Source organism: Entelurus aequoreus, linkage group LG04, assembly GCF_033978785.1.
Source record: "Entelurus aequoreus isolate RoL-2023_Sb linkage group LG04, RoL_Eaeq_v1.1, whole genome shotgun sequence".
In the NCBI taxonomy this organism is placed as follows: Eukaryota; Metazoa; Chordata; class Actinopteri; order Syngnathiformes; family Syngnathidae; genus Entelurus; species Entelurus aequoreus.
In genome coordinates, this window is record NC_084734.1 from 66722149 (window position 1) to 66737822 (window position 15674).

The following is a 15674-nucleotide window of genomic DNA, read 5'->3' on the forward strand; positions in this document are numbered from 1 at the left end:
CAGAGACTGCGGACCTCTTTCTAGAGTCCAGCATTGAAAACAGTCCTTGGTGGGGGTGGGAGGAGTCTCTGCAGATTTTCTGAGCCCTGGTCAGGCAGCGGCTTTTTGCGATCTCCTGGATAGAAGGAAGAGGAGTCCTGATGATCTTTTCCGCCGTCCTCACCACTCTCTGCAGAGACTTCCAGTCTGAGGCACTGCAGGCTCCAGTCCAGACAGAGATGCAGTTGGTCAGCAGGCTCTCTATAGTGCCTCTGTAGAATGTGCTGAGAATGGGGGGAGGGAGCTGTGCTCTTTTCATCCGACGCAAAAAGTGCATGCGCTGCTGAGCTCTTTTTACAAGAGCTCCGGTGTGTAGGGACCAGGTCATATTGTCAGTTATCTGCACCCCCAGGAACTTGGTGCTGCTTAACATCTCCACCGCTGTGTCGTTGATGAAGAGTGGAGCGTGGCTGGACTGGTGCTTCCTGAAGTCGACAATGATCTCCTTGGTCTTGTCGACGTTCAGGACCAGGTTGTTGGTTCTGCACCAGTCAACCAGATGTTTCACCTCCTCCCTGTAGTCCATGTCGTTGTTGTCACGGATGAGGCCCACTACTGTCGTGTCGTCAGCATACTTCACAATGTGGTTGGTAGTGGACCTGGTGCAGCAGTCATGGGTCATCAACGTGAACAGCAGCGGACTCAGGACGCAGCCCTGGGGGGAGCCGGTGCTCAGGGAGATGGCACTGGAGGTGTTGTTGCCCACTCTCACAGACTGGGGTCTGTCTGTGAGGAAGTCAAGCAGCCAGTTGCATAGGGGGGTACTGAATCCAAGGGGGGCCAGTTTGCTCACCAAGTGCTGCGGGATGATGGTGTTGAATGCCGAGTTGAAGTCCAGAAACAACATCCGCACGTGTGTGTCCTTTCCTTCCAGATGTGCTAAGCTCAGGTGGACTGCAGAGGAGATGGCGTCCTCTGTGGAGCGGTTAGGGCGATAAGCAAACTGGTATGGGTCGAATGTGGGTGGAAGTCTGGAGACAATGTATTCCTTTACCAGCCTCTCAAAGCCCTTCATTACAGATGTTTTTTGGGATAAGTCAGTATTTTAACATAAAAGTGTTTGATTGTGAGGCATTAAAAGCCACAAAATGCAACGGGTCCATCAGACCCACAAACACTGGCTGAGTAACAACAATATGAACACCACACAAGGGTTAACTGTTAACTGTTCATGTTTTTTAGTCATTACAGATTGGTGTCATATTGCATTTAGTTGTGTATTACAAACTCAAAAGCCAGCCATTGAGCTATTGAAGCAAGCTTACCTCTTGCTGTAGCTGGCTTACTGCTAATGCCGTGTTTGCTCTTACAAAAACAATATCGCTACAGGTTGGTTTTTATACACATTACGGAACGTGAATGAAGTATTGTTGCCGGTTTTTGGATGCATTTTTAAAGTGACTTAGAGGCAGAATGGATTGCTCCCATTAGCTGCAAACACCTAGAATGAGGCGATTATTACAAATTAGAAAGCAAAAAAAAAACCTTTGTCTTCTTATTTCTCATAAAGATTGTGAACGATAGGAGAAATTCCCCAAAAATTGAGTTCTCCTTTAATACAGTACTGTCCAAATGACAATACATGTGTATTGTAGGCTGTCATGCTCATACCAAAGACACAGGTGGTGCTACAACCTCAAAAGGTAAAAACCCAATGAAGTAGTTTAAAGACTACACAAATTAGTTTATCGTACAGATTAGGTATATGATTTTCTTACCCTCGTCACCCTCCAGGATGTCTGCAGCCTGCCTCTCTGCCTCCTCATCTTCGCTCCTCTCCTCCATGTGAGCTGAAGAATGTAGCAACTTTGCCCCAAAAGGGTCTCTATTCCTGGGCAGACTCTGGCTGCGCTGCTTGTGGGAGCGTCGATGTGTGTAGCTGTGGGTGTGCGGCCCACGTTCAAGAGGAAAGGGTCCATCCCGATCCCTGTCCCTCTCTGCGGCATGGTGTCTCCGCACCGGAAGCGTGGCCTGCCTGCGTCTCTCTGGCGACATGCTCTGTCTGCCCAGTCCTCCGTAAAGCCCCATCTCGCCCGCCATTACGCCGCCATAATCGTTTTCTCCTGGTGCTGTCTGGAGGAAGTGCAGCCCCGCGCTGGTTAGTGGGGTCTCAATGAGGTCCTGCCAGGAGCGGCGCTCACGGTGGGACGAGCGGCAACCTGAGGAGTGGGTACTGGTGCTGCCCGTTCCAGTGCCCATACCCAATCCTTCTCCCCGCTGGTCTTCAGCAGAAGAGTGGGAGTGTGTGGACTCGCTAGAAAAGTGTCGCCCGTGCTTTGGCTCTGGGAAAGGGCTAGAAGAATTGACCTGGGGAGGAAGAGGGGAGGTGGAAGAGACCATCTGTGGAGGGATGGGGGAGGTGGAGGCACTCATTGGTAGAGGAAGTGGGGACGGAGTGGAGCGCATGAGGCTCATGGAGCTGACAGAACGGGGCAACTGGTCATACGTGTGCAGGAGGTTTGACTTGGTGGGTTAGGTGGGGTGGGTGGGGAAAGGTGGTTGAGAAAGTGAGTATAAAACAAGAAGGGCACACAGATGGGCAGGTGCAAGGGGTAACGTACAGAAGAACAGAAAAAAGCAGAGCGTAAAGAGACTAGAAGATGAGAGCAAAAAAGCAATGAGATGTCAGATGAGTAACTCCAAAAATGGCTGACATGGCTGCTGCATGGCTACACTATGAACATGGTAACGATGCATCATCATGTCCAAACATCCTCTGATGACATTTACCCACTAAGTGATACAGTCAGCTCAGTACAGTACAGCACTGTTTAACATCTATCAATAGCTTTGCCAGCTACATGTACATCATGCCCATAAAGATGAATGCCCAATAGAAGACATCCAGTATTTGCTGTTTGTTTTTCTTGTTATGTGTTTTTTAACCATAAAACACACAATATCTCTGGCAACCAAATCAAGGGACAAAGGTGACTCACTTTACCCTTCGGGTACTACAGTATGCAACCATGGTTGGTTGATTGATTGATTTAAACTTTTATTAGTAGATTGCACAGTACAGTACATATTCCGTACAATTGACCACTAAATGGTAACATCCAAATACGTTTTTCAACTTGTTTTAGAAAAGTGCCAAATAGTGGTACATGGTTTGTAAACAAAGAGTTGTTGAAAACATGTCCCATATCATTTTTCAGTGTTCTATAGCAGTGATTTTCAACTGGTGGGTTTTGACCTGGGCAAAAATAATACAATATAATATCACGCTTTTATTCAGAAGATTATTTTTTTATGCAGTGGGGTGTCTAGTGGCGTGTGGTGGAAGTGGTGTCTATTAAAACTCCTTAAGATGGCAACATCGCTCTGTAGTTCTATTTGAAACCCGCTATCATACAAGAAGATAAAGATGCTATTGCTGATAGCTGGCGCATATATGGGATTTTTTGTGTAAATAAGCATTGGACTAGCACATTTGTTTATTAACATTTTATTAATCTTGAGCGTCACAGAGAAATACTTTTGTATACTATGTACCTAAGTTAACTTTACTTCTATACGTTCAGCTTTAAAGTGCATCAAAGTAAAGTCTCTAAGAATGGAACTCGCTGTAGTCTTTATTGCGAATCTGTTATCTGTCTGCTGAGTCAGCAAGAGCAGACCAAATGTTAGTGGGAGCAGATGAGAAAAGACACTACAGATTACTACTACAGACACTTTTTGTTGTACATTAAAAAAAAAAATTCCTGCAAAGTTGATTAAACTTGTTTTGTACTGGCACACTATTATTTCAGGCAAATTGATGCACTTCAGATCTTTTCTGTTACAGACTAAAAACAATGCTAATAAATGTATTATTTGTTGTAAGTTAATTTACATTTATTTTGTTTGTTTTCTTAATGGTAATAAGGATACAATTTCCTGCAGAGGTGTACAATGGTATGCAGAGGTATATGGCGGAAATTGGGTGGGGCACGAAATGTTTCCGTCTTCTTAGAAGGGTGTAACAGAAAATAATTGAGCTGCACTTAAACCTATTTTATATGATAAAAGCTAGCTATTTTATTAAATTCAATGATTTTATGTCATAATGTCAGAGTCACTAGTGTGACGCTCAATGCGATCAAATGTATTTATTTTATTGTTTTTTATTTTATACTCTTAACTTAATAAGGAATGATATAATGGGTTGTTTTGTCTAAGCTTAAGACTTTTAAAACTTCTCTTTAAAAGAGACACGGTTTGATAGTAACAGTTCCCTTGGATTGGTCAGCAATTTTGGCACTTTTTGACACCATACCTATTCCTAGTTTAGGCAATACAATACAATGTGTTGTATATTGAAAATGAATCATAACAGGCTTTTTTTCCAATTGATTTTCATGCAGTTTGTATTTTAATTTGTCAACGTAAAAACATGTCCCATTAATACACATAAAACATTTTTTTTTTCTATAAATCTTACCTATGAAAGATTATTCCCAGTGTCCTTGTTTCAACCATACAGTGTAATTTGTAACCATATGTAGCACAATGTGCCGGCATTCTTGTTTTTACGTGCCATTTACAACAATGGTATGCCCTGGTGCTTAGCCCCGACTAGCTTAGGCTCGCCGTAGGCACGCATCTTAGGCCCCTTCTACACTAAGCCGGATAAGGTTATCAATGGTAAATCCCACCTAACCTTATCCGTGTCCACACACAACAATGCCACCGTTTAAGACCCCCAGGCCCCTCCGTCCGCCGGCGCAACGCGACCTAGTACGCATGCGCGAACAAAATGTGCGCGTCATAGTCACCTCTGACCTGGAATGTATCCTTACCCTGTGTTTCAATGTAGACTATTGCCACATTTCTTTTAACAGTATACCTTGCTTGCCTCACCATCATCAGCTGTTAGACTATTGTAGTGAATCACACCTGAGCCATCATACATGAATCATATCTTTAATGGACGTGTGAAAGTAAACAATGTGTTAAAGAACATTTTACAACAATCAATCTCGGGATCTGGATATCTGGTCAAGACACTGTGCTTGTAGGCTGAAATTGGCGGTCGCACTTGACGGCCGCAACCACTTCATGGCTTCACAATAGTTATGCAGTACAAAACTAGACGTTGAGTAATCGCTCGACATACATCGCGGACAATAATTGTCTGCTTTGCCAGTCCAAATGCATTCGCTATTTTTTGTCGTCTTCCCTCGTCCACGGGAGCCCGTATTCTCGTTGTCTCTCCTTCGACAAATGGACGAAGTTTTTCACTAAGTAGAATCGCAACTGACCTGGACATTTGAAAGTTCTCTTGCCGTTCCTCTGACACAACACACTCGGTGATAAACATATCCCACCATGCTGCCGTTCTTCCAGGGCTTATCCAAAACCATCGCCGTTGCCGTCTGAGATGTGTTGTATCCGAAATAGCTGCAATCGCCCGTTTCCTTCTCTTAAGGCAGGGGTGCTCACACTTTTTCTGCAGGCGAGCTACTTTTCAATTGATCAAGTCGCGGGGATCTACCTCATTCATATATATAATTTATATTTACTTATTTATGAAATATATGTTTTTGTTAAAAAGTTAAAGGTGTTTAATGATAATGCAAGCATGTTTAACACATATAGTTAATATTGTTAATAAATTAAAGATGTTTAATGATAATACAAGAATGTTTAACACATATAGTTAATATTGTTAACAAGTTAAAGGTGTTTAAAGATAATGCAAGCATGTTTAACACATATAGTTAATATTGTTAACAAGTTGAAGGTGTTTAAAGATAATACAAGCATGTTTAACACATATAGTTAATATTGTTAACAAGTTAAAGGTGTTTAAAGATAATGCAAGCATGTTTAACCCATATAGATTATTTTCTTTCATGAAGACAAGAATATAAGTTGGTGTATTACCTGATTCTGATTACTTGCTTTGATAGGAATCAGACAGTGGTGCTGATAACGTCCGCATTTTCAAATGGAGGAGAAAAAAAGTCCTCCTTTCTGTCCAATACCACATGAAAGTGGTTGGTTTTTGGCATCTTATTTGTCCAGCTTCCGTACTCCTTTGTATACACTTTACAAGAAATACATTTGCGGCAAACTCCGTAGCTTGCTACCTTGTGCACGCCAGTTTTCTGAGACTCTTAGCGCAGGCAGGATGAAGCTGAGCTTTTATTGTGAAGGCAGGAACTGTGCAGTCGGTCTTTGGAGTTTTGACGACAGGTACGGCGCCAAAGTCTGTTGAAATAAAAAGTGTTTCTCGCCTTCATCCTGTCGGTAATTTTTTCTTAATAATGAGCCTACAGCAGCCAGCGTCATCTCAGAGGACTCTCAGGTGCCGTGAATGTCAATCAAGTGACGAAAGTGACGTCATAGTGAAGATTTATGATCGCTCATTTTTAGGACTGTTTTTTTAATGCCTGGCTGGCGATCGACTGACACACCCTCCGTGATCGACCGGTAGCTCGCGATCGACGTAATGAGCACCCCTGTCTTAAGGTATTCATGTGTGATTTCCAAAAAGGCCTGTACATGTACAAGAAGGAGAAAGACGGGCATGTCTGGATGACTCGCCTCCATCTTTCTAGTGGTTGCCGCCGAGTTACCGAACGGGTTGTTATGAAGCTGGCTGTGGCGCGTTCTTTCTGATGTCACTTCCTGTGTGGGGCACGGTCTTTCTGGCGTCACTTCCTCTCCGAAATCAGTTTGTAAACGATCAATGAGTCCATACAAAGCTAAGAGCCGGAGATTCAAGAAATACACGGCGCACTTACCCGTGTAAAAAATTATCCAAGGAGGGTTACCTTAAACGATGTTTTAGTGTGGCTGACAATGCTTAAAGGCTTAATAATTATTTGTTTAAGGGGTTAGTGTAGACATAGCCTTAAAGGGCCGTGACATATCTAGTTTTTATCTATGATGGTTGGTCGATTAGCCTAGTTGAAAACCACTGCACTATAGTGTTTGTTACTATCTATTGGTCAGACTGTGAACACGTCTTGGCAGCACACCAGCAATGTGTTGGGCTAAGCTGCTTAACCAACCAGATAAGTTCATGTTTTATTTATTTTGAGAGTGCTAAAATTGGGGTATCTTTTGAATAAAATATCCAATTAGATTGGAACACGGAAAATAAGTCTTCGAGTTGGTACTCACCGACGGCGTGCGGTGGTAAGTATCACAGAGGGAGGACGGCCCCTCCTGTTTAAGTGTCATGGAGCCATCAACCTCATCTTGATCACTCTCGCTCCAGTAGTCTGAAGTGGAGAGAATTTGACGTGAGCGCTTGCATTTTCGACGTTTGCGTGAGAAAAGTGATGACTAGGCAGCTGATCTCACCTTCATCTGGGCGTGGCACTTTGTCATCTGGGGTGTAGCCAATAGCGGCCAACCCAAGCCTGTTCATCCACCTATAAAATGATGACAAAAGGAAACCGAAGATTCAAACAAATAGGAAAGAGAGACAATTGTTGGGTTATCCTGGGTAAGTGGTGGGTGATGAATAAAAAAACACTCCCTTCTAAATAATTGAAGTCATGTCTCTTAACAGTTGAGATATTTCTAACTGACTCCATCCCTCTGATGAGCAGACAAAAGAAGAGAGTAAATTGGAGGAAAGGATGCAGAAAGAGATGATTGTCTCCTTTTCCAGTCTTTGAACCACACGTCTCAAATGGCTTTCATTTGTTATGTACATTCATACTTCCTGTCTTCATCCAGTTTCCCTGTCTGTCTCTCTGTTGTGTCTGTCTGTCTGTCTGTACGGCAGATACAGGCTTGAATAATCATGCTGCAGCTAAGAATAGAAGCCTCATTTGAATACCAGACATAGGAAATGCAAAATGATCTATTATTGTGTTGTAAACAAAGGATGTAAAGGAAATCTAGTAAAAATACATGTATAGTTATAATTTAAAATTAATATTTGTGTGCATTGCTTCTACATTCTTGTACATATTTTGGTTGATGTATTTGTGTCAGTGCAATAATACTTTTAGTTGTAATTTGATAATACTGATAATGTTAAAACATTGTATAGAAAAGAAACCTGGATAGCTGGATAAGTACTGCTGCACTGTGGCTTAGTGGTTAGAATGTTGGCTAACTGTATACTGTAGTCAGGATATTGAAGGGCCGCCCTTCTCTTATACCCATACGCAGATGATGCGCTGTACTGTCCGTGGGGGGCCCGGTTTTACGTGAATAAACGCATGTCAAATGTCAGTTAATGAACGACAGAGTGCTTCATATGGAATTGTACTATCAATAGCACCTTCCTTTTCTGTTGCTGGTAAGAATATGATTGCACATTTACAGTTATTGTCCCCAGTTGCATGCGGCCTTAGTGCTGGACTAATAAACCGTTGTAATGGGATCGCATTCGGGCTGGGGATTTGTCAGGAAGAGATATGCAAATGTATGTTAAAATTGTTATTTTGCACACAAAAAAAACCCAAACAATTTATTTCCAATAATGTTGTTTATGTACAAAACCTGCATCAAATTAAATTAATGTTAGATTAAAAAAGTATAGAATATTATCCATCCATCCATTTTCTACCGCTTGTCCCTATCGGGGTTGCGGGGGTAGCTGGAGCCTATCTCAGGTGCATTCGGGCGGAAGGCGGGGTACACCCTGGACAAGTCGCCACCTCATCGCAGGGCCAACACAGATAGACAGACAACATTCACACTCACTTTCACACACTAGGGCCAATTTAGTGTTGCCAATCAACCTATCACCAGGTGCATGTCTTTGGAGGTGGGAGGAAGCCGGAGTACCTGGAGGGAACCAACGCAGAACATGCAAACTCCACAGAGAAAGACCTCGAGCCCGGGGATCGAACCCAGGACCTTTGTATTGTGAGGCACATGCACTAACCCCTGTTTCACCGTGCTGCCCTATAGAATATTAATTTTACATAAAAAAAGTGTGAAAATCTAAATTTTACTTAGGGCTCCAATTTAGCCATGGCCGAAAGGGGGTGAATTTAGATTGGTCTTAGTATAACATGTTGCGCTATGTTGGTAGGCACACTCTGTGTAATCTTGGTATGCTGATGTACAATATTCATGAAACAACACAAGATTTGTGCAGCAGCTGCCCATTGTCCACATCAAAATGCAAAAAAACACTCACCTATTCATTTCTTCAAGACAATCTGTGGCAAAGAAGAAGCTCTTGATTTTGGGATGGCAAGCTTTGAAGGCACTGCAGTCAGCCAGAGAGAAACAGGCTGATTAGTGCTTCTATGAGCATACAGTAGGTTTGTGTCATGCACTCATGTTGTTCAGGCTAGAGCAAATGTGCTTGATTAATAATTTCGGAACTCACAATTTCCGTCTGCACTCTATGGCTCTGTCTATTCTGAACTCAGGGAGGCTGATGAAGCCCTCAGCCTTCTCATCCTGCAGGCAAAGGCAGATGGAGAATGCTGGTACATTATCATCATTATCATCACAGGGTACAAACGGATCTACCAGTCTCGCTCAGGCTAGAAGTGTTCTTGTCAAACAAAATACGTTGTTTATATTAGCCAGGTCAAGCTTTTCGTCACTTAAAGCTGGGGTACTTGAAACTTGTGTCACCAGGCAGAATTCAAACTACCTGGTGGGTCCTAAGCTAAGACTGGCCCGAAATGCCCTCCATCTTGAATACAAAGAAGAGTTTTGGATCTTCTTTGTATTTTTTAGATGTACAGCGTCTTTATTTTTAATCCTCTGACTTTCTCTTTTGTTTTTTTAGCAGTATAAACTGTAAAGGCAAGCGCAGGTATTGCGATCTTTCCAGGTGGGTGTTTGGCAGCCATGCTTTACTGCAAACAAGTTTGCACCGTGCATACTCTGTCATGACCCATTGCCTGGGTCATATCTGGCACGCCACCGGTTGTTCCTATCCTGCCGCGGCCGCGCCTCCGCCTCTAAGCCAGCGCGTCCTGCGTTCCAGTGCCAGAACGTAGCTACCTGTATAATACAGTAAGCCCACACGTCACTAGCTCCTTTTTCATGTGCCTACTCGCCCCTTGTGTTTCCCCTTCTCTATGCTCATTGTGTCTTGTCCTGTGTCGTCATCCCGCAGCTCCTCTTCGTTCCCTGGATTCGAGCTGTGTGTCTCGTCTCCCCGGATTCCCTCTGGTCATCTTGCTGCCTTCCCTGATCTTGACCTCTCGCTTGGACACGGACTCTGACGCCTCGCTCCTGCCCTTGACCTCTTGATTGTCCACGGACCTCCGAGCATGCCTTTCCCCCTCTGAACTTCCGCATCTCTCACAACATGCACCTTCAACATTGTACGCTAACACATCACCAGTTAGACGCAGCACATAGTCACACACCACATATTTAGTTTACTAACACACATCACACGTTTGTGCTAATAAACACACCTAAGGCTAAAAGACGTCCATGTCTCAGTGCCGTCTCCTTCTCCGCTGTACCATTACATAGTAGCTTTTTTTCTGTGTTTAAGCATGTTTTTGTTTTCTACCCTCTTTCTTTTCCTTTACTTCAGGTTGCGTGGACACTAAATGATCAGGCCTGTCTTCCGTTTAGTGATGTGCCCCAAATTACTCCCCTTTTGATTTTCCCAACCTATAGTTGCTGGATTGATGTGTCAGGTACGTTCGGGTCGCATTGCTGCGATGGTGGTAGGACAGGAAGCACCAAGAGCAGTGTGCAGGTAAGATTCCTTTAATCCATAAAATAGGCAAAACTTGAAAAAATTGTGTCACTCAGGGATACACAGGGAGCCACAAAACAAAAACGTAGTTTACCACAGAGAGTTGAAAATAATCAATCAATCATCAATCAGAGTTTACTTATATGGCCCTAAATCACGAGTGTGTCAAAGGGCTGCACAAGCCACAACGACATAATCGGCTCAGATCCCACATCAGGGCAAGAAAAAATTCAACCCAATGGGATTTAATACCCAAAGAACATAAGTGAACATACCTGACACATAGAGCATACATTTATCCAGAGACTACGGGCTGGGAAAAAAAAACTTAATATAAAATGGAGTTATTAGGGGCAGGAACAGGTAAGGACACTAATTACTAAACGGAAAATAGGTGTGATCATTTAGTGTCCACGGCAACAAAAGGAAAGGAAAGAGGGTAGAGAACAGAAACAGACTCAAACATAGGAAAGAAGCTACTAAACATAAATCAAGACATGACCTGGGCAACGGGTCATGCATGACACGCGCTTCACCATATATCACGTCAGCCAATGAGGACGCTCCTTCGTGGGCTTTGCTCACCCCTCCTTCCTCTAATTCCTGTGATTGGATCTGAAGGAGTTGACCGCCAGAAAAACTATTTATTTAATCTTCCTGGGTTTTATTTACTAAAATACTTAATTATAAGGCACAGACAGCACGCAGACGTACACATTTTCCAGAAATGATTACTGTTACGATATACTGTATGATGCTAATATGATTTTTTTTTTAGTTAAAGAATATAACTTAGGTACCCCAGCTTTGGCATGAACAAAAAACTCAAGGAGCACAGACCGCTGCCGAAGATGCAACATTTGTCACCTGCAAAACCCATGAGAGAACAGCTTGGACCCTAATGGGAAAAGTAATATTAATCAAGCAAACAAAATGTAATGAGACCTTTATATGTACATTTTACAACCTACTTTTAAATGATTGCCAAATCTGCAGTGTAGATCACATCTGCATGCAACTTCAATTGGCATAACAGTTGCTCATAGGAAATGATCTTCAATCATTATGATAAAAATGTTTTTGATACATTTTTGCATTTTATATAACATATAAAATAGTTGATTACAATGCTCTAAAATTGGTAATACTTAATTAATAGTTGATCTATCATGTGTTTATAAAAATATGTACCAATATGTTACTGAACCCTTTTCTTCTGCTCACTTTTGTCGATCTTATTTTTTAAATGTATTTAATTGTTTCTCATATTTCGTCTATATTTCCTAAAACGGAAAACAAAAATAGGTCTGATACAGGTTGAAGTTCACTTAAGGTCATGTGAATGTGCAGGGCCTTACATTCTGATTGGTGTACCAGTAGAGGCATGACTCTTTCAGGATAAACCAGTACTTCCGCCACTTTTGAGTAAAGTATCCTTTAGCGTCTTTCTTCTTCCACAACCAGCCTTCACAGTCACCATGGCCGAGATCCTTGCACGAGATTCTCCTTCGACTGGCACTAGTTAGGGAACCTGAGATAAGAAGGCACAACTATAACAACAGCACAACATTGTTAATAAGTAATTGCCCTTAGTGCACTAGGAACCCATGTATATCAGTATGTTCTTAAAGGACCCCTCTAATGCTGACAACATTGGCACTTATTTCATAGTTATAGACCTACAATTATGTCTAGAGGTAAAATTCCCTACAAAATAGACGCATTAGTGATTTTAGGCTTATTTCTGTTTCAGCAAATTTTGGAACGGATACTTTTACCTCCTAAATGTGGAAGACCGGAGGCAATTTAATATTGCGAAGTATGTAATTTTGGTAGTACCTTCATCGCGAATCACAATATTTTTTCAAAGAATTTGAAAGTCTTATCAAAAATGGCTGCCAGATGCGTTGCATTGTTGCAATACAACTACAGAAGTCAGCCTGCATACATATGCAAATAATTTTGAATATGAGGAAAGTATGGACTTCTCCACTGAAATTGACTTGCCGCAAAATGGGACAAATAAAAGAGAGGAGTGTAATTTGCAGTAATCATTTGAATTATTCTGACTAAGACAAAGGAAGGGTTTAGTTGGAGTTTGAATGGAAAACATTTAAAAAGACACAAGCCAAATAAGATACTGAAAATAAGGAGCACCCTCGACGGGAGAATGACAAGGTCAGAACTTGCGGAAAAACAGAGAAAGAGGAGCAGACCCGGCACTCAAAAACAAGAATAAAAGAAGGTAAGCCACTAGTTTTCTATTTTGCGTCTTCTTCTACTAATGTTTTCCTCAAGATGCTTGAGGAAATGCTGAAAGAGAAATAAAAACACAGGCTATGTCTCTGTGGAAAACGGCGATTATTTTATATGTATCTTTTGCTCAAATTGTTAACCATATTAGTTTTTAAGTAATCATGGACGACGGTGGCAAAAACATGCAATTTAATGAGGGAGCAGCATATCAAGTCTGCCAATGGAAAGGGGGCATCCCAAGTACAGTTAGTTATCTACCTATTACTCAAAACATAATTGATAATATGCCAGGTTAATTTTCAGCAGCAAACCTTGTAAATACACAATGTACACTACTTCTCAAGATAATCTACATAAAATAAATAATACTTAATTGAGGGGATTGACACTGATGTTAAATGTTGGACAACTGTTGGAAAATTGCATTATTGACATGCAGATTGTCATGCATGATTTTGAACCTACAGCAATGTGCAACAAGCACACACAGTCACTAACAGATGATTGGCCGATCAAGCTTGAACAATAATTTTCTTTATTTTCAATGTTTATCAGCGTCAATCAAAGTAGCAGTCAATATGTGTCAATATAGCACAATAAAGTTCCACAGTTTTGTGATGACAGCCTTGAAAAGAACAACATACAAAGCATCTTACATCTTCTCTTAAGCACAAAAGCAGACAAAAAAGTAAATGCATGCCTACCTTTACTTCTCTTTTTGGTTTTCGTTCTTAGTGAGGTGTAATGGAAGGACTGCAAGACAGAGAGAGGAAGGAAAACATAATAGCAGCTCATTAAATGAGGACACAACTTGATTAGTGGCTTCAACACAGGTTGGAACCACGTTGGACAAATTAATGGTTATTATTTTGTTTCCCATGATTCAAACCAAGCAATGCTAGGAATGTATTTGTAATTTATGGGAATCGGCGTCCTAAAACATTGAAAACAAAAATCCTCAGACTAACAATGACAACATTACTGTGACCACTTGATCAGCTCAAAGAAGTGTTATCCAAAAATATATTTGTATAAAGAGAAAACTGTCACACTGTCAGAGAGGTATTACAGTATTTAACCATAAGTTTATGATTGTGTAGATTGATTGATCCGAGGTAATGATTGAATTGAATGTTATGTCTGGTCACTGTAAAGTATAAGGAACAATACCTGTTGCAGCATTGAAAGCATACAACTGTATTACATATTGTATAGGATTGACATATCTAGTCATTATGTGGAGACAAAACCAAAGGTTGGTATGAAATATAAGAGTTGAATAAATTAATTGGACTAAAATGCATCATATATGGCTCTGAAATGTAGTGTAGTTCTGAATAGAAATATTCATAGTGCGAGAATACGGGCTTGAATTAAGCATATCCGTACAGTATTTGTTTATATATTCATCAAATCTAATTCAACAACCAATGACTTACACTTCCTCAGTAATGTGACACAGGAGGAAATATTTATAATCGTGAAAAAATGCAAATCTAAGACTTCAACTGATTGTAATGGAATTGATATGGAAACGATAAAAAAGGTTATTGAAGAGATCTCAGGAACATTAATGAATATTAATAATAATAATAATGGATTAGATTTGATATCGTGCTTTTCTATTATTAGATACTCAAAGCGCTCACAGAGAAGTGGGAACCCATCCTTTATTCACACCTGGTTAGGTTAGGATAGGTTATTAGTAACCTATCATTTCAAACAGGTACATTTCCAAACAAAATGCAAATAGCTAAAGTTGCACCAATTTATAAGACTGGAGACAAACACCAATTTACAAATTATAGACCTGTTTCTTTACTTTCACAATTTTCTAAAATCATTGAAAAACTGTTCAATAACAGATTAGAGAGTTTCACAAACAAAAATAGAATACTCGAAGAGAACCAATATGGATACAGAGCTAATGTTTCAACTTTGATGGCTTTAATTGAAATTACAGAAGAAATTACCATTGATTGATTGAGACTTTTATTAGTAGGTTGCACAGTGAAGTACATATTCCGTACAATTGACCACTAAATGGTAACACCCGAATAAGTTTTTCAACTTGTTTAAGTCGATTTAAGACCAATGCAATAGATAGTAAAAAATGTGCGGCAGCAGCGTTTATGGATCTAACTAAACCATTTGACACAATTAATCACAATATTTTAATAAAAGAACTAGAACGATATGGCATCAGAGGGTTAGTCTTAAACTGGATAAGAAGTTATTTAACGAACAGGAAACAATACGTGAAGCTAGGCGAACACACATCTACAACTCTAAATATATCCTGTGGTGTACCTCAGGGATCAATACTAGGACCAAAATGATTCAATCTCTATATAAATGACATTTGTAAAGTTACAAAAGATTTAAAGTTAGTATTATTTGCGGATGATACAACAGCGTTTTGCTCAGGAGAGAACACACAGAAGCTAATACAAATAATAACAGAAGAAATGAACAAATTAAAAAGATGGTTTGACAAAAACAGACTATCTTTGAATCTCAGTAAAACTAAAATAATGCTATTTGGTAACAGTAGAAGAGAAAGTCAAACACAAATACAAATAGACAGAATAGAAATTGAAAGAGTAAATGAAACCAAATTTCTAGGTATAATGATTGATGATAAATTGAACTGGAAATCTCATGTAAAAAATATACAACATAAAGTAGCAAGAAACAAGTCAATAATTAATAAAGCAAAACATGTTCTAGACCAAAAATCACT

The 15674-nt window shown here is 40.6% G+C and overlaps 1 protein-coding gene across 1 annotated transcript in view; it reads right to left on the reverse strand.

Annotated features, from left to right (window-relative positions):
* si:ch211-26b3.4 (connector enhancer of kinase suppressor of ras 2) overlaps nucleotides 1-15674 on the reverse strand; it is a 155746-nt gene that overhangs the window by 15083 nt on the left and 124989 nt on the right. The window contains exons 16-22 of the mRNA XM_062045522.1: nucleotides 13636-13684; nucleotides 12034-12206; nucleotides 9332-9405; nucleotides 9137-9208; nucleotides 7336-7406; nucleotides 7153-7253; nucleotides 1758-2502 (exon numbers count right to left, since the gene is read on the reverse strand). Of these exons, the coding sequence (XP_061901506.1) occupies nucleotides 1758-2502; nucleotides 7153-7253; nucleotides 7336-7406; nucleotides 9137-9208; nucleotides 9332-9405; nucleotides 12034-12206; nucleotides 13636-13684 (1285 nt within the window). The remainder of the gene's footprint in view (nucleotides 1-1757; nucleotides 2503-7152; nucleotides 7254-7335; nucleotides 7407-9136; nucleotides 9209-9331; nucleotides 9406-12033; nucleotides 12207-13635; nucleotides 13685-15674) is intronic.